General features: G+C 39.7%; 1 protein-coding gene across 2 annotated transcripts in view; it reads left to right on the forward strand.

Moving 5' to 3' along the window:
- Nucleotides 1-1,861: 1,861 nt before the first annotated feature.
- LOC118367103 (cysteine/serine-rich nuclear protein 3-like) overlaps nt 1,862-27,730 on the forward strand; it is a 33,343-nt gene continuing 7,474 nt past the window's right edge. Inside the window, exons 1-3 of one of the 2 annotated variants that reach the window (XM_035750145.2) lie at nt 1,862-2,086; nt 2,887-2,930; nt 27,004-27,183. In XM_035750145.2, coding sequence (XP_035606038.1) covers nt 27,033-27,183 — 151 coding nt within the window. In that variant the 5' untranslated portion in view covers nt 1,862-2,086; nt 2,887-2,930; nt 27,004-27,032. Of the gene's footprint in view, nt 2,087-2,886; nt 2,931-17,939; nt 18,412-27,003; nt 27,184-27,730 lie in introns of those variants that run through there. The other variant, XM_035750146.2, reaches the window with a different exon arrangement.

Consider the following 27,730-nt stretch of genomic DNA (forward strand, 5'->3'; position numbering starts at 1 on the left):
TCTCTCACACTTTGTTGAGAAAGTAATGTATCTTCATATAGTATCCACTAGATGGGAGTGTACTTCAGCAATCTGCAACAGTCAGAAACTTAAGTCAAGGCAAATCATGGTGGTAAACACAAGGATTATGGTTTTGATAATTTCCCAAAAACTTAACATAGTGTACACACACAATGTTGGTGTAGACTATAGAAACATTTCTTTCTAGGTCTATGTACTGTATACTAATAGGGGAGAGTCCGGTAAATTGAGCCACCTTTGTTTCTAGGAAACCATACACAAAATTAATTTGACCAAATATTTAGGAAGATGCCATCATTTTATGGAGTCTGTGAGGGAAGAAACCATATAGAAAAAGTGGTACGCAAGTTAGGTCCGAAAAAACGGGTTTTACCAACACAAATTAATGTATTGTGTTAGAGGTTTCATGATGCTTGTATCTAAACCAAAGTAGATCATTGTTCTATACATCAGTTGGGGGTCTCTAAAAGCTTCAATATGAGGTCCTAAACCTAGCATGGAAGTGCATCCTTGTAGCTGTGTGGGCTAATATAGTCAAAATGTTTGCCTTGGGGCCTGTTGAGGCAATGGCGAGTATAGCAAATTGAAGTGTTTTCATCCCAGGGGTAATGCAAGGGATTATCACTGGGATATGAGGTAACGATAGGGCCAATGCTAAAAGTGATTTTAAAAAGCGTTTGTAAGGTGTTAAGCCTGTGTTAATATGCAGAAATCTCTCCCCCATTTTCCTAAAATTCTAATAGTCCATCTAATTTCAGTTTGACAAAACAAGCAATAAATAGTGTTGAGAATCATTGTACCATCTAAACCTCTGTGAAATATATTTTCAATAACCAAAAATATTGTATTTTCAGCTGTTTTAAGATGGTGGACAAAACCGAAAGTAAAAGCAAAAACGAAAGTTAAGAACAGGAAGCATAGAAATAGTGCACATAGAACATATCCTCCGCTTCTTAGACTTGCTTTCAATGGGAATGACAGATCTATAACTCACATTTCTATTTTAATTTGGTTGGGTCACCCCAAAGGTTACATAGTGCAGATTTAAAAGATGCTTAAAATTATTAAAAGACAAAACGCGATTGGGGTTGTGTTGAATTGAGTTTGAGAAATAAAGATAGACATGGTTTTAAAAAGGTAGTGGTAATATTTCATTAAGTACAGAAATTTGTAGGTGGCTTAACTTACCCTGTCCCGTGGCTAAATTTACCCCATACCGGGGTAAATTGTGCCAACATACCACTTTTTTGGGGACAAGCTATGTTTCCAAACCTTTTCATTATTTCAGGGATATGCAACATCCTGAAATATACACATATCTTTGTTAGAAAGAATACTACATTTCCCTTGACAGAATGATGCTGAATGTAAAAAATAGCTAATTGTACCCCACCCCCCTACAATGTTTTGTCAATAACAAAAAACAGAGACGATGGTAGTGACTATATTCATAGGTTATTTATGAATACTTTACATTGAAATTAAATGTGGTAGGAGAACAACACCATGTGATTCTTTTTAATTGTCATTTATAAACTAATCCCATTCCCAGACACTTCCGTGGGACGAAGTTATGCATACGCCAAGTTCGACACCGTTGACTATAAAATATACAATTGTATCCAAGTTGAGTGTATAAACGCCATATTGCCATTGGCTATAGTTGCTAGCATTGATGCACATTGTCTTCCCAGCTTTGCCTAAAGTAGACAAAACCGTGTACAAAGGTTTGAGAGGACGATTCCTGATTCCTTAAACCATGTGAAATGATTGGTTAAGGGAAGTCACGTTGCTGATGTGTCTGTCAGACCGATGCTGCACCATTGTTCCAAGAGAAACCGGAAGAACTGCCTATGAATGTGCACTGTGGATGTGACACGACTGTGCCAGGTAGACAAGTCTTAAATAGTGTGCGCCTAAAAAAGCTTTTTTATGAATGGAGTGAATGACATTCTAAAAAAAACAAAAAAAAACACGTATAATTTAGATGCTTAATTAGGTTACTCAGAGAGAGGGACGTCATTGAACAAGCAGGCGTTGCAACGGCTGAAACATGAAATGAATGGTAAGTGCCGCAACTTGAACCTCAATTATCCTTATCAATCTGGCATAGAGTTAAATCATGTGTTTGTTTGCAGTTTTCATTGACAGTATAATCTGTGTATATATTGGGGCATATAATTGAATATCGTGTGTGTGTGTGTGTGTGTGTGTGTGTGTGGTGTGTGTGCGCGCGTGCGTGCGTGGGCGTGCGTGCGCGCGCGTTGAAATGCATGCCTGTGTGTGTTATTAATATCTGTACATACACATGTGAACCCAAGTAGCTAAAATGCTCCCATGCAGTGCAGTGAGATTTGGGAGAGGCTGGCTCTTTGCAGAGTCCTCCTGGAGAACATGTATCTGTGTCAGGCATAGTGCACACTCTACTCCCTTTCTCTCTCTTACTGAGAGGGTGAGTGCAGAAAGAGCACTGCCAATCGGCTACTACCATGATTTTAATCAACACACATCAGTGTATATCAGTATATTCTTTCCTATAACAGAGCTTGCTGGCATGACAAGATACATTTTCCATTTTTAACTGAGCAATTTATTCATTTACAGTAGTTATTTTTAACGTTGCTGTGACTATTATTCAAAGGAATAATGAAAAACACATAATTTTCAACGGGTCAATCTTTACAGACCTTCCCAGTGAAAAAAAGATGTAAAGCACCGTATTCTCTATTTCCTGTATCACCTTGAGTTCATTGGTGGTTATATTTTATAGTCACTTTCAACCTGATTTTTATGTGGCACTGCCTCTGGAAATAATAGTTGACTCTAGGCTCATTTACATCTAAATTCATTTATTTTCTTCCACAGAATAGAGACAATTTGCTACAGCATACCTACATCTTTTATTTAAGGTAAGACTAGCTAAGTATATTGTATCTCTCATTTATACTGCCTAACATGTCATGTGTTTCCGTGGAATGCAGAAATGTGATGCCACCTGCCTTTGGTAGAATTCATTGGCTCTGAGAATCAATTAAAAGCTTTGCACAGCTGTTGCAGTTTTGCTACAAAATATCTCAACAAGCTATCTTAAGATTTGATCTTGATATTCAGAGAGAGAACTGTGTTACAGTGTCTACTCAACAGTGACTGGTTATGAAGTAGAAACAACGGAACAGTAGTCAGGAATTGTTAGACAAGGCACAGCTTCTGGTATGTTAAATGAATACAAAACACATTGTAACATCTATGATATGTGCATGTTGGCTGTTATTCAGTCATGATCATTATGAGATTATAATAAGACATTAGGTACTCAATACATGCTGCAATGTGTCAGAATCTACAGTACATGAAATCATTTCCCAATGGCTTTTGATGCGGGGAAACACCCAGTGGCCTACATTATAGGGCCTTGTTGATAATAGGCTGAAAAGGTAGTCCTTGATGGTGGATGTGCCTTTATTTTCTTCAACAGACACAATACAGGCTTTACCAAGCAGTAGTATACGTCAGTATGATGAGTGCCATTTTAAAAGACCAAAAAATCTGTGCTTTTTGCGGTCGGTTCAGTTTTGATACTTTTTTTGGCTCATTAACCATCATTTATTTACATTACTTTACTAAAATATTTCAGTTGTTGTGTATATTACATTCGTTTTATTTTATGACTATTATACTATTATTTCATTCCAGGTCATCATTTCGTCTCTATAGAGCTGCTACCTATGCTGACAAAATCAAAATGTTTGTAGTTCTTCCAAGTAAATGAGGTATACTTTTATGACTGCTGAATACCAACTATCAATCACTTAGATCATGTATTTTCAGGTAGAGTTACCTCGCGAAGCAATTGCTCTCTATCCCTCTCAATCTCACGTTCTTCTCTCTTCTCTCCGTTGCCACACAGACCGGACAAGTAGGAATGCAATGGATTATGGGCATTGTAGTCAATTACCACGTTTTCTGCACTATACTATGTAGAATATTGGCCTGTTGGAAACTATAACTCATACATCGCCTTGTTCAGGCTTGATCTGATTAATCTCTAGAGAAACTGCGCATTGAGCTCAGAAAAAAAGCAAAATAGAATTTCAATATTTTAATCGGCGTCGGTCAATTAGTTGTTTTAAAAAACGAAAAATAGCATTAGATTTGAGGTATAATTGCAAGGCTGATTATTCAATGCCTTATCAAAATGGGTTAGATGGCAAAGGTCATGTAATTGGATGTCTGCATTGGCAGCAGCTGGGAAGGCACGCTGTGCCAATAAAGCAGTGAACTGGGTTTGAATATGGCAACGTGCCTCATTATCCAGCACTACCCTCTTTGTTGTCCCTCAACCATCCTCTTTTGTCAAACAGGAAGGAGCCACTGAGACAGCAATGTGCAGCACACACACACACACACACACACACACACACACACACACACACACACACACACACACACACACACACACACACACACACACACACACACACACACACACACACACACACACACACACACACACACACACACACACACACACACACACACACACACACACACACACATTCCAGCAAAGAGATTGATATATGTGAGGCAAGAGTGGAGCTCCTTCTCTTACCTTGGCTGTGAATTTTGTCCTCCCTGATCCATCTGTTTGTATATCCAATCGGTCAGCAATATAATTGAATTAGTACATGTGACATAGTTAGGGGACATTGAAACATTCACTAAATGTATTTACTGGGTGCTAGGCTGGATCATTAATCTGGTACATTGAATCTGCCATGTGTTGCTATACCATATTGTAGCACAGATGGCTTGGGCTCTGTCACATTGAATGGTGTCCATTAGAGATTCACAGGGAAGGTGGCACGGCTTTTAAAGATAACCGTACAGAGTAGAATCTCCCTGCATGACTCCTGCGCGTGTGAGTAGTCTTCATACGGAGGTTCACATTCAGCGCCAAATCAATTTGGCATCCTTTTATGTGGAAATGACAGGGATTCATGCTTGGCTTTAAAGTTGACCTGCAGCTCCATTCATAGTGACTTGTAAAACGGGCAAAAAGGTCAAGCTAGAAGATTGTTTTGGGTAGGGAGTAGCTTGTGCTTTAGATCACCGGTTCACATCTTGTTTATCAGTTGGAATGTTCTGCCCTGTAGGAAGCATGTCTGTAGGCTGAACAGGACAGTGTCTGTTTATTGTTCAGGGAACAAAATCACAAAAAAAACAATTACACTATTTAAAAAAAATCTATCTTGGAGAAACAATGATTTTATGATATTCTTATTTTCTTTCTCACCTGAAGGCTTTAATGTCTCAACCAAATGTAACACCCCTCTTGCAAATGGAAGACCATGTCAATCCATTTTATCGACTTAATATGTATTCCAGTATTGAATGAAGTCAAACAGCACAAATATCAACTCATATCAACAGAATAATTGTCTCACTCTCAGAAGGAATGTTGGTTTCTAATCTTAATGTCTATGATGTGACGAGTCCTTGAGGGTCTTTGGTCTGGCTCTGTGCAGGCTAGCGAGGTTGTTCAGGGTTTGGCTGGCTCCCATGAGATGTTGCCATGACACCAATGTGGAAAGTGCTTTCTCTCTCCTGCTTATTATAGGATGACTTGAAATGGTTTTTTTCCCCTCCATTTTATTAAAGTGATGGTTCTATTTATAAGGAAAGGGAAAGGGGGCTACCTAGTCAGTTGTCCAACTGAATGTATTCAACTGAAATGTGTCTTCCGCATTTAAGCCAACCCCTCTGAATCAGAGAGGTGCGGGGGGCTGCCTTAATCGACATCCACGTCTTCGGCGCCCGGGGAACAGTGGGTAAACTGGCTTGCTCAGGGGCAGAATGACATATTTTTACCTTGTCAGCTCGGGGTTTTGATCCAGCAACCTTTCGGTTACTGTCCCAGTCTACCTACGTCTTGTAGTTTATTTTGTGTCACTGGAAATAAATGACTAGGATCTGACATTAACAGTTAGTTGCTGGAGCCCAGCCCACATAAACATATTGCCCTGGAAATCCTGCATTTTACTACTGTTAGTAACTCTGAATGTGATAGATACAGTACCATAATTATGCCAACTTTAACCTATAACCATAATTATGCTATCTCATTTGATGTACTCTCATTGGTAATGGGCCTGCATACTTATCAAGACTTGTTTTCGTTTGGAAGTGAATTTTTCTCAATTTGTTTTGATTCCATGGAAAATTAAGAGCACCCCTTTTCCTAGTCCTACGAGTTTGGGGATGTCACATTCCTCTGAATAAATTCTCAACAAATGATTTCCAGCATGCAGTTAATCTGCTCATTATGCCTGCCATCACTATGGCAACCAGTTTTAATGTGGCGAAAAACTCTTTGGTAAATTGACTACCATTGTGGTATATGTTTTTATTTTGTCAGATCATTAGTCAGAAATAATGTAATACTGTCAAATTATTTTTTTTACAGTAAATGTGTGAATCACCAAGGGTTGATTTAATGTAACCACATAATTAAAACAATCATTATATTTATGTCAGTATAACTATATGATCAAATTTTTGCATTCATGGACTGTATTCGATTTTCATTTACAGTAGATATTCTAGTGACAAAGAAAATCATGTGAGTAAAATGATGATGTTTTGTTTATGGATAACTGAGTTTGTCTGGTGGTGATGACTCTCTTTCTATCTCCGAGGCGGCTTGCGGGAGTCCGTATCCGTTAGGATGAAGTTAGTTAATTAGGCTAAATTTAGCCTCCGAAATGTGAGAGCTGCATATCGTTTTTAGCCTACAAAGGCGATATGTTTTCATTTGCTCTATTTAGATTAATCATAGTACAAATAAAATACATCTTCAAGTTGAAATCTTTATTTCTTGCTCTCTCATTTCAGATGAATACAATTAGATTTCCACTGTCCACCTACAACTACAGTATAACCTGCTTCATGAATTTTCCCAAATAACAGAGCTAATGTTTTGCATGTGAAAATGCTTGAAGATCTCAACAGATAATACTATATATAAATCATAAGAATGTCTGCCTAACATGGACAAACACCACCTTGGCTCCCTCTGCTTGTATGAGAGATGAAAGCATCTATGTCTCTGTGAGGTGCCTTGGCAGTTCTCTCTCTGCCAGAGCTAGGGCTTATGCAAACTTTTAGGTAGCTTGGGAAAATGCAACCATAAATAAAATATGCTTTTATGAATAATTTGGCTGAGGATTGTGATTGACAACTAGGGTGAAAGTACCCCATTATGCCTCCACAGTGCATGACTGGAATTACACCAACAAGTTTAGCTGTTTTTGCATCATTCGGTTGACTAATTATGGCAGACAAAAGGGATTGATATACAGTGAACACCTTCCTAATATTGAGTGCCCCCCCCCCCCAATGTTGACTCCAATGCTTCCCAACTGTCCTTTGGGTGGTGGACCATTCTTGATTCATGCAGGAAATTGTTTGAGTGTGAAAAACCCAGCAGCGTTGCAGTTCTTGACACAAACCGATGCGCCTGGCACTTCAATATTTTGTCTTGCCCATTCACCCTCTGAATGGCACACATACACAATTCCTGTCTCAATTGTCTCAAGGCTTAAAAATCCTTCTTTAACCTGTTTCCTCCCCTTCATCTACACTGATTGGAGTGGATTTAACAAGTGACATTAATGAGGGATCATAGCTTTCACCTGGATTCACCTGTCATGGAAAAAGCAGGTGTTCTTAATGTTTTCTATACTCAGTGTATGTTGTCGGACTAATGTCAGATGAATTCATGTGCTGCTTCTTGCAAGCATCAAATCAACACAAAAGTATCAATTTTTGCCTTTTTAGTAATACTGTAACATTTTATAAATGTAATGTTTAAAAGAGGAAATGTAAATAATAAAATGACCTGCTTTTTTTATACACAAATTGCCTTTGAAAATAACCAAACAATAACCAACCATATTGGGTGCATACAACATAATGTTATTTTATTTACCCATCATTGAATTGTAATGACAACATCCCCCTTAGCAACTCTGAACTAATCTTATTTGGAGTTGTATGTCGATGCATTATCGATGTTATGAAATGGAACAGAGCAGCCCAGTTTGATATAATATCACCCTAAACATCCTAATGCTTGGCATTAGCCTCTATCTCACTTATCCCTGGACCTGCATTGATAAAAGACAGCGCTGGCGTTTCCTCTATTGTTCTGTGAGGAGGGGAAGATAGATCAATGGTCCCTGTGCTAGCTGCAGCAGGCAGGCAAGCTCCCTCCGTGTACAGCAGTGGGCTGGTCTGACTCCCTCCTTTCCTTTCATGTGTGTGGAGCAGTCTACAGCCTCAGGCAGCTGCAAGTTAACAAATGTACAGAGCGCATTTCGAAAATGTCTGATTTGCATAAGTCTGTAGATGTGCTACATTTCCTTAAATGGATTCCTTTGTGTTTAATTGGTGTATGGTTCCTTGTGCATGTGACTTTCCAATTCTCTTGGACTCTTTGTTCTCCTCTCAATTTAATTTGACCATGATCTGATCTGATCATGGATGAGTAAGATGTAGATTATATTATTGTGTTATTGGTGCCTCAGAAACGTTGAGTGTTTGAATATAAATATGCCCTCTCCACCATATTTAATTATTTCATAGTTAAGTATGCAAGTGCACGTCATTCGATTTTGTGTGCGGATTGATATACAGAAAGCTTGGGAAGCTTGGGACTATAAGGTTCTATCTGCAAAAGATGATTCTGAGATAATTGGCTTTAAAGTTCCGAACCCTCATTGATTTGAATGGTGTCAACAATTTTTCTATCTTGTATTCTTTTGAATTTAACAACATGAATTTGGGTATTTAGAGTACTATATAGAGGAGAAAATTGAACAGAACAAGGCTATGTCAATAACTAAATTTTGACAAAATTGCCTTGAGCATTCTGTTATTCCTGAACCCATGATTATGAGAGAGAGAGCGAGTCCCCTCTGACCCCCTCACCAAACATATTCCTCTGTGGCCTTTTCATGTATAATTTATTTTTAAACAGTGGCATTGAATGTGAAATCCATCAACGTTGTGTTTATGTTCCCTCCGCCATCGGTTGCAGGAATCCTCCATCGACATCATCTGTAGATCTATAATCATCCAGGCCACAGCTTCTCCTCAGGGAGCCCAGCTGAGACCCTGCCTGCCTCTAAAGGTTGCTGTTTATGGCCGTGCCTCACACCAGTGATTTATGAGGTTAAGCCCAACCTCGGACTGCTAACATGGCAGAAGATCTTTAGTGGTTTAGGGTTCTTCTTCTTCACTGTGCAATCTCATTGTATGGCTTTAATGGCCCTATAGTCGCCCAGACAGTCTGCCTATTGGCATATAGCTGAATCTCCCACTAGACAAAAATCAGCCTAGCCATCTGGGTTGCGTGGATGTTTGCACAGTGCTGTATGATGACAATTAAAACACTAGCACTTTGGAATGAGACGCCATATTGAGTGTTAGCTGAGACTGGCGAGGTCCTCTCCCCAGGCTTCAGAGAGGGAGAGAGAGCGACAGGAATATGTCCCAAATTACACCCTAATTCCTATGGGCCCTCATAGAAAGTAGTGCACTATGTAGGGAATAGGGTTTCATTTGGAATGTAGGCTGTGGTGTCTATAGTCGGTTCCCTTGTCTCTAGCTTCACAATATCAGAAATACATTGCCCACTCCCTGCACCAATGTCCATTATCAACCTGGTCTCAGAGCATTTCATATTATTCTGAACGTAAATCCGAGGCATGTTGAGTTTCGTATGGTATGTATTAATTTGTGGATGTCCATCACCCATTTCATATGATATGTTTAGCATGACAATTTGTATTATATGTTACGAATTTGCTAAACGTACAATATGTTTTGAATTTGCTAAATGTATATGTTACGAATTCTAGCTAGGTGGCTAACGTTAGCTAGCTCACTAACATTAGCGAGGCTAGGGGTTAGTGTTAAGTTTAGTAGTTAGGGTAAATGGTTAAGGTTAGGGGAAGGGTTAGCTGACATGCTAAGTAGTTGCAAAGTAGCAAGTAGTTGAACATTTGCTAATTAGCTAAAATGATAACCGTTGTCTGTGATGAGATTCAAACTTGCATCCTTTGAGCTGTTAGACATTTGCGTTATATGCCTACCCATCCACCCCGACCAACCACCTTCCTTTCGTTTTTACCTTACATAACCATTTGTCTTATGTAACCATACCAAACGTAACATATCATATACTAAATTGAGTGTCACAGATTTATGTACAGAATAATACAAAATGCTCTGAGACCAGGTTGCTCCTATTGTATTGTATTGTATTTGTATTTATTAGGGATCCCCATTAGCTGCTCACAAGTCAGCAGCTACTCTTCCTGGGGTCCAGCAACATTAAGCCAGTTATATACAATTTCAAATATTACATGACATTAATTTTCACAACACATCAATTGCGTTCTCTCAGGCCACTACTCTACGATCCAATATCTACAATACAAAATCCATGTGTAGGTGTGTGTAGAGTGCATGTCTTATCCGTGTATGTTTGTGTGTCTGTGCCTGTGTGTTTCTCTTCACAGTCCCTGCTGTTCCATAAGGTGTATTTTTATCTGTTTTAAAATCTGATTCTACTACTTACATCAGTTACCTGATGTGGAATAGAGTTATGTAGCCATGGCTCTTTGTAGTACTGTGCGCCTCACAGTCTGTTCTTAACTTGGTGATTGTGAAGAGACCTCTGGTGGCATGTCTTGTGGGGTATGCATGGGTGTCTGAGCTGTGTGCTAGTAGTTTAAACAGGCACCTCGTGGCATTCAGCATGTCAACACTTACAAAAACAAGTAGTGATGAAGTCATTTTCTCCTCCACTTTGAGCCATGAGCGATTGACATGCACGTTATTAATGTTAGCCCCCTGTGTACGTTTAAGGGCCAGCCGTGCTGTCCTGTTCTGAACCAATTGTTGCGACAAAACTAGTTAGTACCTGTAGGACTTGCCTTGTTGATAGTGTTGTTAAAAAGTCAGAGCACCGCTTGTTAGCTACTGTTGTATCAACATGTTTGGACCATGACAGTTTACAATCCAGGGCTACTCCAAGCAGTTTAGTCACCTCAATTTGCTCATTATCCACGTTATTTATTGCAAGTTATTGTTTTAGTTGAGGTTTAGGGTTTAGTGAATGATTTGTCCTAAATACAATGCTTTTAGTTTTTGAAATATGTAGGACTAACTTATTCCTTGCCACCCATTCTGAAACTAACTACAGCTCTTTGTTAAGTTTTGCAGGGATTATAGTATTGAGTCATCCACATACATAGACACTGGCTTTACTCAAGGCCATTGGCATGTCATTAGTAAATATTTTAAAAAGTAAGAGGCCTAGACAGCTGCCCTGGGGAATTCCTGATTCTACCTGGATTATGTTGGAGATTCTTCCATTAAAGAACACCCTCTGTGTTCTGTTTATTCAGGTAACTCTTTATCCACAATCTAGCAGGGGGTGTAAAGCCACAACACATGTTTTTCCATCAGCAGATTGTGATTGATAATGTCAACAGCCGTATTGAAGTCTAACAATCTTTTTTATCAACAATTTCTCTCAGCCAATCATTGGTCATTAGTGTAAGTGCTTGTTGAATATTCTTCCCTATAAGCGTGCTGAAAGTTTGTTGTCAATTTATTTTACAGTAAAATAGCATTGTATCTGGTCAAACACAGTTTTTCCCAAACGTTTACTAAGGGTTGGTAACAGGCTGATTGGTCGCCTATTTGAGCCGGTAAAGGGGCTTTACTATTCTTGGGTAGCGGAATTACTTTTGCTTCCCTCCAGGCCTGAGGGCACACACTTTCTAGTAGGCTTAGATTAAAGATATGACAAATTTGGAGTGGCAATATTGTCCACTAATATCCTCAGTAATATTCCCAGTTGTCAGACCCTGGTGGCTTGTCATTGCTGTTAGACAGCAATACGTTTTTCATCCTCTTCCACACTCACTTTACGGAATTCAAAATTACAATGCTTGTCTTTCATAATTAGTTAATTTATACTTGGATGTGTAGTGTCAGAGTTTGTTGCTGGTATGTCATGACTAAGTTTGCTAATCTTGCCAATGAAAAAATCATTCAAGTGATTTGCAATATTAGTGGGTTTTGTGATGAATGAGCCATCTGATTCAATGAATGATAGAGTGAGTTTGCCCAAAAATTCATTTAAGGCGCTCCAAAGCTTTCATTTGCTATCATTTATCTTTGTTTTTCGTAGTATAGTTTCTTCTCTTTTTATCCAGTTTAGTCACATGAATTCTCAATTTTAAGTACACTTGCAAATCAGTTGTGCAGCTAGACTTGTTTGCCATTCCTTTTGCCTCATCCCTCTCATACATACCATCTTTTAAATTCCTCATCAATCCACAGGGATTTAACCATTTTTACAGTCATTTTCTTAATGGGTGAATGCTTAAGTGTAACTGGAATAAGCAATTTCATAGAAGTGCAGCGTCTGGTTGCTACTCATTACACACCACAGACCCCAAAATATTATTTACATCAACAACATAGGAATCACTACAAAATGTATTGTATGACCTCTTATACACTATATTAGGTCCAGCCTTTGGAACTTTGGTTTTCATAGATATGGCTACTATATTGTGATCACTACATCCGATGGATTTCGGAATACTGCTTGAAAGAACATTTCTGCAGAATTAGTAAAGATTTGATCGATACTGTAACGTACGTTGTTTGAAGGGGACCAAGGCGCAGCGTAATTTGTGGTCATCATATTTATTTCAATGAGAACCAGCAACAAAATAACAAAGTGAAACCAAAACGAACGTACCGTTCCGTAGGCTACAAGAGCTGTACAAAAACAAGATCCCACAACATAAGTGAGGAAAAAAGGCTACCTAAGTATGATTCCCAATCAGAGACAACGATCGACAGCTGCCTCGGATTGGGAACCACACTCGGCGAAATACAAAACATAGAATGCCCACCCCACATCACACCCTGACCTTACCAAGTAGAGAAATAAAACGTCTCTCTAAGGTCAGGGCGTGACACATACATGTTGATGATTTAATTCCTGTGCTGTTTGTAACTAGCCTGGTAGGTTGACTGATAACCTGAACCAATTTGAAGCTTTTTCTTGAGTGGGCAGCTTGATGAAAGCCAGTCAATATTTAAATCACCTATGTAACAGCATCACCACTACTACACTGTCAAGGGATCTAGAGAGACTGTGCATATGATTTTCAATAGAGTAAAACCTGAAATATGGGCTCCTGCTAATGCTTCTTCAGCCCTTGATTAGTTTAAAACAATCAGCAAGAAGCACAAACTCGAGGTGGTGATGTGCATGTAGGCTTTAAAAACTATGTGCAGGATAACACATATTAATCAGATACAATCTCAGTCACAGCTCAGCCAATCCACACAATGTCGGCTTCAAGATTTAAGATAATTACACAAATGCCTATTTGACCCTGTGTTTATGATGAAAAACAGGGATGTGTTTATGGAGGAAATATGACTCTGGGACAGTAATTATTAGTTATTCACCAATGCATGAGATATAGTAAATATATTTATTTCAAAATGTTTCTTCAATTATATTTCCTATTTTCTAATATCATGTCTTGACTGAGCATTCTGGGTCAGACATGTCATTAGCATATGACCTCAATACAACAGTACAGCTTGGGCACAGATTATTAAAATATATTTTTTTGTATGTTTATTTTCATGCCTGCTGTCACAAACTTGCTTCATCAAAATCAAAACTCCCATTGTAAATCAGACAATATAGGTCAATAGCCGTGGTGCAATGGTAGTGTTTGTAACAAAATGCCATCTCTCTAGCTTATATTTTGCATTTTTATGTAATGTAGCTGCATAAAGTATGTGATACCCATAAGAGAATGATACAACAGAATACAGATAAGGTACTGCATTCCATTTAGAAAATGATGGATATTTAAGGTAGGGAAGAAGTAAGGGGAAAATAGTACAGAGTAAAAGTATACTGAATAAAAATATAAACGCAACATGCAACAGTTACTAAGAATTGACTGAGCTACATTTCATATTAGGAAATCAGTCAATTTAAATAAATGTCATTAGGACTTAATATATGGATTGGACATGACTGTGCAGGGGTGTAGCCATAGCTGGGCCTTGGAGGGCATAGGCCCACCCAGTGGGGAGCCAGGCCCAGCCAATAAGAATATGTTTTTCCCCACAAAATGGGCTTTATTACAGACATCTTATCTTGGCAAATGAGAAATGCTCACTAACAGGGATGTAAAACAAAATGTGCATAAAACATGGGACCAACACTTTACATGTTGCATTTATATTTTTGTTCAGTGTACGGTGCATTCGGAAAGTATTCAGAACCCTTGATATTTTGTTACATTACAACCTTATTCCAAAATTGATAGGGGAAAAAATGATTTAATCAATCTACACACAATACCCCATAATGACAATGCAAAAAAAGGTTAAAAAAAAGGAAAGCTGAAATATCATATTTACATAAGTATTCATACCCTTTACTCAGTACTTTGTTGAAGCACCTTTGGCAGCGATTATAGCCTCAAGTCTTCTTGGGTATGATGCTACAAGCTTGGCACACCTGCATTTGGGGAGTTTCTCCCATTCTTCTCTGCAGATGCTCTCAAGCACTATCAGGTTGGATTGGGAGTGTCACTGCACAGCTATTACCATGTCTCTCCAGAGATGTTTGATCGGTTTCAAGACCCTCTCAAGACCCTGACATTCAGAGACATGTCCCCAAGCCACTCCAGCATTGTCTTGGGTTTGTGCTTATGGTCATTGTCCTGTTGGACGGTGAACCTTCGCCCCAGTCTGAGAACCTGGTCCACAGCGCTCAGTACTTCATCAACGATCTCTCTGTACCTTGCGCCGTTCATCTTTCCCTCGATCCTGACTAGTCTCCCAGTCCCTGCCGCTGAAAAACATTCGCACAGCATGATGCTGCCGCCACCATGCTTCACCGTAGGGATGGTGCCAGGTTTCCTCCAGGCATGATGCTTAGCATTCAGGCCAAGAGTTCGATCTTGGTTTCATCAGACCAAATCATCTTGTTTCTCATGGTCTAAAAGTCTTTAAGTGCCTTTTGGCAAACTCCAAACGGGCTTTCATGTGCCTTTTACTGAGTAGTGGTTTATGTCTGGTCACTCTACCATTAAGGCCTGATTGGTGGAGTGCTGCAGAGACGGTTGTCCTCCTGGAAGGTTCTCCCATCTGCACAGAGGAACTCTGGAGTTTTGTCAGAGTGACCATTGGGTTCTTGGTCACCTACCTGACCAAGGCCCTTCTCCCCCGATTGCTCAGTTCAGCCGGGTCGCCAGCTCTAGGAAGAGTCTTGGTGGTTCTAAACTTCTTCCATTGAAGAATGATGGAGGCCCCTCTGTTCTTGGGGACCTTCAATGCTGCAGACATGTTTTGTTACCCTTCCCTTGATCTGTGCCTCCACATAATCCTGTCTCGGAGCTCTACAGACAATCCTTTCGACCTCGTGGCTTATTTTTTGCTCTGACATGTACCGTTAACTGTGGGATCTTACCAAATCATGTCCAATCAATTGAATTTACCACAGGTGGACTCCAATCAAGTTGTAGAAGCATCTCAAGGATGATCAATAGAAACACGATGCACCCGAGCTCAATTTCGAGTCTCAAAGCAAAGGGTCTGAATAATCATGTAAATACATTTTTATTTTTTTATTTATACATTTTTCAAACCTGTTTTCACTTTTTCTTTTCATTATGGGGTATTGTGTGTAGATTGAGGAAAACATTTAGTTTGAATCCATTTTAGAATAAGGCTGTAACGTAACACAATGTGGAAAAAGTAAAGGGGTCTGAATACATATTGAATACACTATATATTCTCACTAGATGTTTATGCTGTGTGCTATTTATCATTCATAAATGTCACCAACTCACTATGCCTAACCTACTGTCATTGAAGTATCCACTGTTATTGAAGCATTAGAGCAATGCTGAAAGAATGACATTAAACTTGCATGTCTTTTGATACATCTGGTCCAGCTTGAGTTGATTTACTCTAATCTTGTGTTGGAGAGCTCAGCAGCTCACAGATCGCTATCAATATGCATAACCGTTGGGCTTGTTCACAATGTGCACTGTGGCTGGTATGTTAATCACTTGCACCAAAGCAGCCACGTCTCTTAAAGGCCACAATGTCTTCTCGCTGCTTTTACAATGTATAAAAACCTCCTTCAGACTAATATGGTCTCATAAAGGATGTGTTACAGAAAACATATGCTAGTTAACACAAAGGGATCTACTGTAACACAAAGGGATCTACTGTAACACAAAGGGATCTACTGTAACACAAAGGGATCTACTGTAACACAAAGGGATCAACAAATAGGCTCGAAAACCCGACCCAAGGCAACACAGTGACCAGGGTCTGGTTTCAATTATGAACTGTTTTGGCATAGAGGACTAATCAACATAGGGATCAACTGTAGCCTCCTGTCAACAGAGGTCCTCTTCAGTCCCTGTATAATAGCTATATGACTCAAACATCGTGGTTCATGTCGAAGAGCCGTAGGTCAAAGTGTAAAGGTGACATGCCTCACTGTAGATGCTGTAATGGTCTGTTTCTGGTTGGTGAGTTCATCCTGTGCCAGGACTTGATTTAGGCTACTTGTCACAGCAGAGTGGAAGATAAGTCCTCTGGGAGGAGGAGAGGAGAGGGTAGGAGGAGGGCAGCAGAATCTCTGTCAAGGGAAAGTTCAGTAGGTTCAGCGAGGACACATGTGAAGCAGCAGACTGCCGCTACCTGGGAGGAATGGCAGTTGGGTTTTAATGGTTCATCAATAAAACAATGTAATCCCGTCACACTGTCAAAAAACATGCTCGTCACACTGAAACTGCTCACTAAACATCGGCATTTGACAGATGCACTGGTGGATTTAATGTACATTATGCACTGTGTATAAGGCACTGGCACAATTTGTTACATGTCTTCATCTTGGAATACACATTTCTTCAGCAGAGGAGTAAATAGAATGTGTTTGTGCGTGTAATGAAGTAGATTTAATGACCTTTGTTGTAACTTTGGCTCTGTATGTTTGTCTTTTGTCTGCAATCAGCCACGTTAGTGATTGTGCCATGCTCCTTAATACAGCACTGCTCCAGCGTTGATTCTATTTCCCTGCTGGCTGTAAAGCAGTAGATTAGGCCAAAGCTATTGGAGGAAGTGCAGTGCTTTAATTGAGTGTGAGAATTATATCATTTCTCTTTCACTTCACTGGCCATGGCCTCACTTCCAATCACCAGGACTTCCTGGGATAGGAAGTGGTTGTACTGTAATCACTTCAATGGGGATAACTATTTCATAGATATACAGGCTGTGGGTCATATACTGTAGCATTCACTGTGATCCCTATGATGGTAACTTAAGTTTAATTAGCTTGTATGTGGCAATTCCCTTTTGTCTGAGGCATACATCATTTTTTTTGGTGGAAAGAAGACTTAAAATAAGCACAAAGAATGTTCTCATGCTGGATTTGTCACTACTTGGAGATTTTGCTTCTAATGTCGATGTTGTGAACCACACAATGTTTTCTCCTGCGGTTTTAAGCCTTGTGCCCCATTCATCGGACTGGGTTATTCTGCTGTGCCTGAAATCAAATCTTTCTCTTCCTCTCCCTGCCCCTCTCTCTCTCCTCTTTATTCTCTCACTCACTCACTCGCTCTAACTCTCTTCCCCCTCCCCCTCCCCTTCACCATTCTCGCTTCTTCAGCATCTCTCTCTCTCTCTTTCTCTCTTTCTATCTCTCTCTTTCTCTCTCTCTCTCTTCCCTCCCTGGCTCATGCTGGTAAAATGATCTGCAGACAGCAGGAGCAGAGGCACGCCTGACTCTCTCTCAGACATACCACCCATGTGATCTCACAGGCTGCCTCCCTCTGCTCCAGTCAGGCTCCAGCCTTTCAGCCGGCAGCAACTAATGAGTCTTTGTGTGGCTAGGGTGAATAAGAGAGAGAAGGAGGGAAGGGAGAGGGAGAGTTAAAGAGAGGCACCTATTGTCGTTTAACAATAAAGGAAGGGAGAGGGAGAGTTAAATATTGTCATTTAACAATAAAGCATATGATACCGGCAGTGGCTGTCAGGGCTGGGAAATTTACAAGTCTCTGTGTGTCTCCCTCTCCCTCCCTCTCACCAGGTTCTCATGCCCTCAGAGTACTGGGGTCGCAGCAAGTCAGTGGACTAAAGCCTATCATTTATTATGTTTCACTTCATTGTAAGTGCTTCATTTAGATTTTGCTCCCAAGTGTCACGTTAAGAAAGGGGGCCAGAGGAGTCGGAACACGCCAGTGGACACAGGTCAGTGGTTTCTTTCAGGGCTGGCACAAAGTGCCCTGTTATCTATTTTTTTTTGCAGGGCTGATGTGTGACGACTTGCTACAGATGCTGGGGCTTGTTAGTATTGCTTGGGAACGAGAGCTTTCGTTGTGACTCTCTCTGTATGGCAGGTCTGCAGCGTGAGGCTTGTGTGTCACCTCTGTGTACAGTGATAGATGAAACTTACGGGGAACATGATCTGTTTTGATTCAGAATATGCATGTGTCACGTAGGGCTGTGGATGCAGTTCATAAAGGAATACAGTTGGTTTGTACAGTGCATGTGTGTGCGCTTAGTGAAGCCAGCACAGGGAGGGGCTTTTGCAAGCAGACTTTTGCTGCATTATTTCCACCCAGCATTTTCTCTTGCACCGTGGTGTATGCCCAGCCTAGCCATGATTAGTTGGAACACAACAGTGGAGGAGACAAAGAAATGTTGAGGAGGAACTAGCTCTGCTCTCTGGCTTGTGCTGCTAAGCCCCGAAGAAGTGAAGTCTGCTTGCATGAACCAATGAGTTGCATTTGATGCCATGCCTATTCACTTTGTTAAGGAGATGATACCCTATCCAGATTGGATCGGTCTATTTTAGGACAGCTACAATATGAAATAAGCGTAATCCTTGTTCGCACAGAAAACGATATGCATTGATTTGGATTTTGAGTGTAGCTATATCCATCTTATTCAATTCTTCTTAATTGTGTGCCTCAAACCTTCCTCTTTCAACTATACTGTGATAATGTGTTGTCAGATGTAGTCATACTATGATATTTATGTTTCACAGACATGAGGACTGGATCAGAATCACTTTCAGACATGAAATCACTATTTCTGCTCATATGTTGGCATCGCCATGGAAACCACTTTGGCTATCATAGCATATTGCAGCATCTGCTGAGGGCTAAGAATACGAATGGATTTCCAACAATGGGGAACTAATTAAAATGATTACAAAATAGACTTGGTCCATCCCATGTGGAAAATAGAACTAAATTGTCTGTACTATTTTGTATTCTTCCTGAATTACAGTGAGGATTGTCCAGCTGCCAATTATGACAACCGTAGAAAAGGAGGTACTAAGTAACTAATGCATTTAAAAATGTAATTCCATTGGTTATAAGCTACATACAAATGTAATTCCATTGGTTATAAGCTACATAAAAATGTCATTCCATTGCTTATAAGCTGCATAAAAATGTCATGCCATTGCTTATAAGCTACATAAAAATGTAATTCCATTGCCTATAAGCTAAATAAAAATGTCATTCCATTGGTTATAAGCTACATAAAAATGTCATTCCATTGGTTATAAGCTACATAACAATGTCATTCCATTGGTTATAAGCTACATAAAAATGTAATTCCATTGGTTATAAGCTACATAAAAATGTAATTTCATTGGTTATAAGCTACATAAAAATGTCATTCCATTGGTTATAAGCTACATCAAAATGTCATTCCATTGGATATAAGCTACATAAAAATGTAATTTCATTGGTTATAAGGCTACATAAAAATGTCATTCCATTGGTTATAGGCCACATAAATGTAATTCCATTGGTTATAGGCCACATAAATGTAATTCCATTGGTTATAGGCTATATAAAAATGTAATTCCATTGGTTATAGGCTATATAAAAATGTAATTCCATTGGTTATAGGCTATATAAAAATGTAATTCCATTGGTTATAGGCTATATAAAAATGTAATTCCATTGGTTATAGGTTATATAAAAATGTAATTCCATTGGTTATAGGCTATATAAAAATGTAATTCCATTGGTTATAGGCCATATAAAAATGTAATTCCATTGGTTATAGGCCACATAAAAAATGTAATTCCATTGGTTATAGGCTACATAAAAATGTAATTCCATTGGTTATAGGCTACATAAAAATGTAATTCCATTGGTTATAGGCTATATAAAAATGTAATTCCATTGGTTATAGGCTACATAAAAATGTATTTGCATTCAGGCAGTCTCTGATAGCTGTATTATTTGTGCAACCTTTAATGCTAAATGATGAGGGCCAGTAACCATTTTAGACTGATTCAATATTTCATCAACGGTACCAACAGGAAACGCTAATATGTTTTGGTTCAAAATAGGTCGAGTTTGTTTTAATCCTCCGTGGAAGCTGGCCAAGCTACAGTGGTGTTTGTCAGAACATAAGACACCCAGAAAATGTGTCTTCTCACAAAAACGTCTGTGGCGTCCGAACCGTTTGGGCTACAAACTAATATGGCCACTCTATGGACAGATGAGGCTCTCACTGGACACCGTTACCGGTCGAAACATTTTAAATGGAAGTGCGGAGCTAGTGTGCCCCAAAATAAAAAAAGGTTAAATATGTGTGTTCCCCCCCCAAAAAACAAATAATTAGCCTTCTTATATATAGGAAATACATGTTAAATCCATATTCTTCATTATTAATTTTTTATCTGTCTGTTTTGCCATTTAGGAATGTGTTATTCAATGCGTTTTGATGGTCTATAGTAGTAATGGTTTAATATTTGTTTTCAATACCTACAGGGGTCCTAAAATTCAAAACCAAACAAACAATTCCATATGTTAGCTTTAGTGTATTTGAATGATTGGTCTACTGTGCAGAGGGACAGACAATCATTAAAATGGGTGTCCCGGTGCCAAACATTGAACATTCCACAGCGCTAAGTACTGTAGTTCACGTTGGATCTCCTCCAGGTGCAAGCAGACCCATGTCACAGTACAACCACAGACACTTGGGAACAATGGTCCTTTGGCAGCGGCGTGATTTCTCTCCAGGTTCCACCACACTGGATGTGTCCCAAATGGCACCTTATTCCCTATATAGTGCAAAAGTAGTGCACAATATAGGGACTATAGTGCCATTTGGGATGTATGTGAAGGTAATGCACTACATAGGGGCGCATACACTGTCCTTAAGGCAGCAGCAGTATTTGCATGTGTAATGAGTTGATAGCAGAGAGCGGCTCCAGATGAATGGGCACGTCTCTCTGAATGGAACTCCACCACAAGCTGCTCAGGCTGATACTGGGACTGAGACTGAAGCTGAACACTGTTTCTTTATTTCCGTGTCAAAGATGAGTCGGAGAGTGATGAATAAAAAAGTACACCAATTACATTTAAGGACCAAAACATTGACAGCTGTGCCATACAGATTGCAAAATAGTTGGGAAGAGATTTCAGATGTATTTCAGATGTAAAATGTATTTCATGGCACATGGTTTATGAACTGATACACAAAACGAAGGCGGATTCAAAACATAGTTTTTCAATTTAATTTATCATCCAAAATTCTTGCAACCAATATAATGTTAAATATATGGGGGTACAATTATCCCAGCTCTGAATATTTTTCTGTGAAGAGACAGAATTATTAGAGCATTTGTTTGGGTACTGTCCATATGTAGCTTATTTTTGGTCACAGGTTCAGGAGTTAACCCTGGAGTTAACTCTGCAAATAGCACTGCTGGGTGATCTGAAAAGTCATAGTCAATATATCAATAATATAATAATACTCTTAGCCAAAATTGTTATCTTTAATTTACAATCTGTAGAAACTATGAGAATAGAAAGGTTCAGAACTGACGTGAAACATCACAGCACAGTTGAAAAATATATGACAAAAATAAATCAAAACTGGATGATGTTTAAGAGATGGATGGGAGGGGTTGATGGTAGCTGAAGGATGGGACTAAAAACAAACACAAGAGAACTATTGTAAAATATACTGTGTCCATTAAACAAATATAGTATGTATAAGCTGGAAGTGGAAGCCTAAGTGGTGTTGTCAATTAGTTTACTCCAATTAAGGGAGCGGTGGTAGGGTTAGGGGAAAATAATAAAGGAAAAATATATATATATATATATATATATACCACAGTGGTGCAAAAAAGTATTTAGTCAGCCACCAATTGTGCAAGTTCTCCCACTTAAAAATGAGAGAGGCCTGTAATTTTCATCATAGGTGCACTTCAACTATGACAGACAAAATTAGAAAAAAATCCAGAAAATCACATTGTAGGATTTTTAATGAATTTATTTGCAAATTATGGTGGAAAATAAGTATTTGGTCAATAACAAAAGTTTATCTCAATACTTTGTTATATACCCTTTGTTGGCAATGACAGAGGTCAAATGTTTTCTGTAAGTCTTCACAAGGTTTTCACACACTGTTGCTGGTATTTTGGCCCATTCCTCCATGCAGATCTCCTCTAGAGCAGTGATGTTTTGGGGCTGTTGCTGGGCAACACGGACATTCAACTCCCTCCAAAGATTTTCTATGTGGTTGAGATCTGGAGACTGGCTAGGCCACTCCAGGACCTTGAAATGCTTTTTACGAAGCCACTCCTTCGTTGTCCGGGCGGTGTGTTTGGGATCATTATCATGCTGAAAGACCCAGCCACGTTTCATCTTCAATGCCCTTGCTGATGGAAGGAGGTTTTCACTCAAAATCTCACGATACATGGCCCCATTCATTCTTTACTTTACACGGATCAGTCGTCCTGGTCCCTTTGAAGAAAAACAGCCCCAAAGCATGATGTTTCCACCCCATGCTTCACAGTAGGTATGGTGTTCTTTGGATGCAACTCGGCATTCTTTGTCCTCCAAACACGACGAGTTGAGTTTTTACCAAAAAGTTATATTTTGGTTTCATCTGACCATATGACATTCTCCCAATCTTCTTCTGGATCATCCAAATGCTCTCTAGCAAACTTCAGACGGGCCTGGACATGTACTGGCTTCAGCAGGGGGACACGTCTGGCACTGCAGGATTTGAGTCCCTGGTGGCGTAGTGTGTTACTTATGGTAGGCTTGTTACTTTGGTCCCAGCTCTCTGCAGGTCATTCACTAGGTCCCCCTGTGTGGTTCTGGGATTTTTGCTCACCGTTCTTGTGATAATTCTGACCCCACGGGGTGAGATCTTGCGTGGAGCCCCAGATCGAGGGAGATTATCAGTGGTCTTGTATGTCTTCCATTTCCTAATAATTGCTCCCACAGTTGATTTCTTCAAACCAAGCTGCTTACCTATTGCAGATTCAGTCTTCCCAGCCTGGTGCAGGTCTACAATTTTGTTTCTGGTGTCCTTTGACAGCTCTTTGGTCTTGGCCATAGTGGAGTTTGGAGTGTGACTGTTTGAGATTGTGGACAGGTGTCTTTTATACTGATAACAAGTTCAAACAGGTGCCCTTAATACAGGTAACGAGTGGAGGACAGAGGAGCCTCTTAAAGAATAAGTTACAGGTCTGTGAGAGCCAGAAATCTTGCTTGTTTGTAGGTGACCAAATACTTATTTTGCAAATAAATTCATTAAAAATCCTACAATGTGATTTTCTGGATTTTTTTCTCATTTTGTCTGTCATAGTTGAAGTGTACCTATGATGAAAGATACAGCCCTCTCATCTTTTTAAGTGGGAGAACTTGCACAATTGGTGGCTGACTAAATACTTTTTTGCCTCACTGTATATGGAATTGGAAATGATGCAGACAATTACATTGATAGAAGCCACAATCTATTTGCAATATGAATAGCTGATCCACCCCCTAAACATAAAAAAATCTTATTAGATGTGTTTTAGAAGATGGCATCCCACATCATGTGGTAAGAGAACCAAAAGCCAGACTGTTGTTGTCACATACACTACATCAACTGTGTTTAGGGACATATTAGACCAAATGCATCAAAAATAATTGCAACTTGATTACTGATATGAGCAATGGCTGGCTGAAGACATGTTGATGGATATATGGAGAATGATTTGTGGAGGAAAGGCAGCAAGTTCCAACAACCCATTGTTTGACAGTTACAATTCAACACTTATTACAGTAGCCTAATTTGGCACTTACAGTAGTATTTGTGCAGTTGACTGATGAACCAAGTCTTGTTTTGATTTGTTTAATTACACCATCAGTCAGAGTTTAATGGCTGTCACTGGTGGCTGTTCTCCACTGGCCTCTGTAGTGGCATTGGGGAGGATGAGTGACTCGGCAAGGCGTGCATCCCAAATGGCACCCTATTCCTAATGGCAACCTATTCCCTATATACAGTGCCTTCAGAAAGTATTCACACTTTTTTTCCACATTTTGTTGTGTTACTGGCTGAACTTAAAATGGATTCAATATAAATGCTGTGTCACTGGCCTACACACAATACCCCATAATGTCAAAGTGGAATTATGTTTTTAGATATTTTTTTTAAAACAAATTGATTAAAAAAAATGAAAAGCTGAAATGTCTTGAGTCAATAAGTATTCAACTCCTTTTGTTATGTCAAGCCTAAATAAGTTCAGGAGTAAATATTTGCCTAACATGTCACATAAGTTTCATGGAGTCACTCTGCAAATATAGGGTGTATCATGATTTTTTTAATGACTACCCCATCTCTGTACCCTACACATACAATTATCTGTAAGGTCCGTCAGTCGAGTAGTAAATTTCAAAAACAGATTCAACCACAAAGACCAGGGAGGTTTTCCAATGCCAAAGTAGGGCACCTATTGGTAGATGGGTAAACATTTTAAAAGTTGACATTGAATATCCCTTTGAGCATGGTGAAGTTATTAATTACACTTTGCATGGTGTTTCAATAGACTCAGTCACTGCAAAGATACAGGTGTCTTTCCTAACTCAGTTGCCGGAGAGGAAGGAAACTGCTCAGGGATTTCACCATGAATGGTGACTTTAAAACAGTTAGAGTTTAATGGTGTGATAGGAGAAAACTGAGGATGTATCAACAACATTATAGTTACATGACTATACTAATCTAAATGAAAAAATATTCCAAAACATGCATCCTGTTTACTAAAGTAAAACTGCAAAAGATGTTGCAAAGAAATATCCTGAATACAAAGCGTTATGTTTGGTGCAAATCCAACACAACACATCACTGAGTATCACACATCACTGAGGACTTGGACATTTTTTTAGGATTAAAATAAATGGAATAGTGCTAAGCACATGCAAAATCCTAGAGGAAAACCTCGTTCAGTCTGCTTTCCAACAGACACTGGGAGACAAATGCACCTTTCAGAAGGACAATAACCTCAAACACAAGGACAAATATAATACTGGAGTTCCTTTCCAAGACGGCATTGAATGTTCCTGAGTGGCCTAGTTACAGTTTTTTTATTTAAATTGGCTTGAAAATCTATGGCAATTACTTGAAAATGGGTGTCTAGCAATGATCAACAACCAACTTGACAGAGATTGCAGAATTTTCAAAATAATCATGTGCATATATTGTACAATCCAGTTGTGCCAAGCTCTTACAGACTTACCCAGAAAGACTCACTGATGCAGTTCGCTGTCAAAGGTGATTCTAACATGTATTGATACTCAATACTTTTTTTTCTTTTTTTTGATATTTCTGTCTTTCATTTTCAATATATTTGCAAACATTTCTCAAAAAATATTTTCACTTTGTCATTATGGGGTATTGTGTGTAGATGGATGAGGGGGGAAAACTATATTATTTCACCCATTTTGAATTCAGACTGTAACACAGCCAAATGTGGAATAAGTCAAGGGGTGTGAATACTTTCTGAAGGCACCGCAGTGCATTACTGTTGGCCAGAGCCCTGGTCAAAAGTACTGTGCTATATAGGGAATAGGGTGCCATTTGAGATGCAGCCAGGGCCTGTCCTCAGTTTCTATGAACCTGGGAGCTATTAAACACTGACTTCAGCAGCACATCCCTCTGGGTGCTCCCCCCGGTCCATTTTCACATTTTCACATTCTTTCTTCTATAGAGGTTATAATTATAACCATGTCAGTCATAATATCCTCCTAACCACTATAAACTATCTTCAGTCATGCCCCAGATTGGATCCCCTCTAGGGAGCACTGAATGTGCAACATTACACATTTTACAAAATCACTATTTTACTTATGCACACATATGCGCACGCACGGCCACACGCGCACACATTCACGTGTGCATGCACACACATTCAGGCATATTTAAATTCACTGCCTATCCCAGAATAAGTAAAGCCGTAGTCAGCCTTTTTTAAATTTCCCATAAGATGGAAATTAATTAATTTTGAAGCCAAGGGATATTTTCAATCAGTAGCCGGCTGGATGCATGCATTGTGTTTTTGAGGTGCAACAGCAATTAAAGTACAGTCACATTATGTTTTTAGTTTGCATATGCTGCTGTGGGCAGATATTACAATCCTGCTTTGGGCGGAAACGTCTCATTGAATTTTTGCCCCATGATGTTCTTTTGTGCTAAAAAAAATATTCAGGCAGTGTTTTTAGAAATACCACCATGAATGCAGGGCAAAGTAAGCAAAATCTCACCCCAGTGTCGTCGCTCAATCAAAGACAGCAGAGTGAACAAGGTAGACACGTCACGCAATTAGCATCCTTCGCCTCGCATCCCGAGCTCCTTTGTGTCAAGGTGATCAATTGCCTGGGGACCATCGGGTAGGTAGTGACGGGGGGGGTAGCAGGAGGGGTTGTTGTGTTCTGTGGCTCACTGCTAATTGACTGTGTTGAGGACTGTGGAGGCCGGCGGGGCCTAAGCTGGGCATTAAATAATGTGTACCCTTCCTTGTGCTGGCTGTTGCAGGTGCAGCGGCGGAGACGGAGAGGAGGGCCATGAGCGGTATACTTAAGAGGAAGTTTGACGAGGTGGAGGCGTCCTCCTCGCCGTGCTCCTCCTTGCAGGAGTCTGATGACGAGGTCTCCTGCAGCGAGAGCGGAGACAGTAGTGACAGTGTCAACCCTTCAGCCTCGGGCCCCTTCACCCGTGAGCACACACACACACACACACACACACACACACACACACACTGCTCTCTCCTGCTATACATATACTCAACACTGATACACTCTGACACAAACAGACAAAAAGCTACATGCATTATTCATATTGTAGTTTAGTGAGAGAGACTTTTTGAATGAAGCATGTGTCATTCAGATTATACTTCTGTATCGTAATTGTTGCTTTTAAAATGGACGTTGAGTGTATTAGGAAACAGCATGACAATAACACGTCATTGTGATGACTTGCTGAAGTACCATTACAACCCTCGGTTAGAAATGTCATTCAGATAACTCGGTTGAAGAGGAAATTCAAAAAGCTGCATCAATGGGTGTGCTTTAAAAGAGGAGAAGAGATGCAATCCATGGCATTGTGCAAGCTGAGCTGGTGTCTGTGTGGACAGCTGAGTAGCCATGAGGACGGCTGGATGGACTGTGCTGAGCTGGTGTCTGTGTGGACAGCTGAGTAGCCATGAGGACGGCTGGATGGACTGTGCTGGTGTCTGTGTGGACAGCTGAGTAGCCATGAGGAC

This window comes from Oncorhynchus keta, chromosome 34 (assembly GCF_023373465.1).
Source record: "Oncorhynchus keta strain PuntledgeMale-10-30-2019 chromosome 34, Oket_V2, whole genome shotgun sequence".
Taxonomy (NCBI): domain Eukaryota; kingdom Metazoa; phylum Chordata; class Actinopteri; order Salmoniformes; family Salmonidae; genus Oncorhynchus; species Oncorhynchus keta.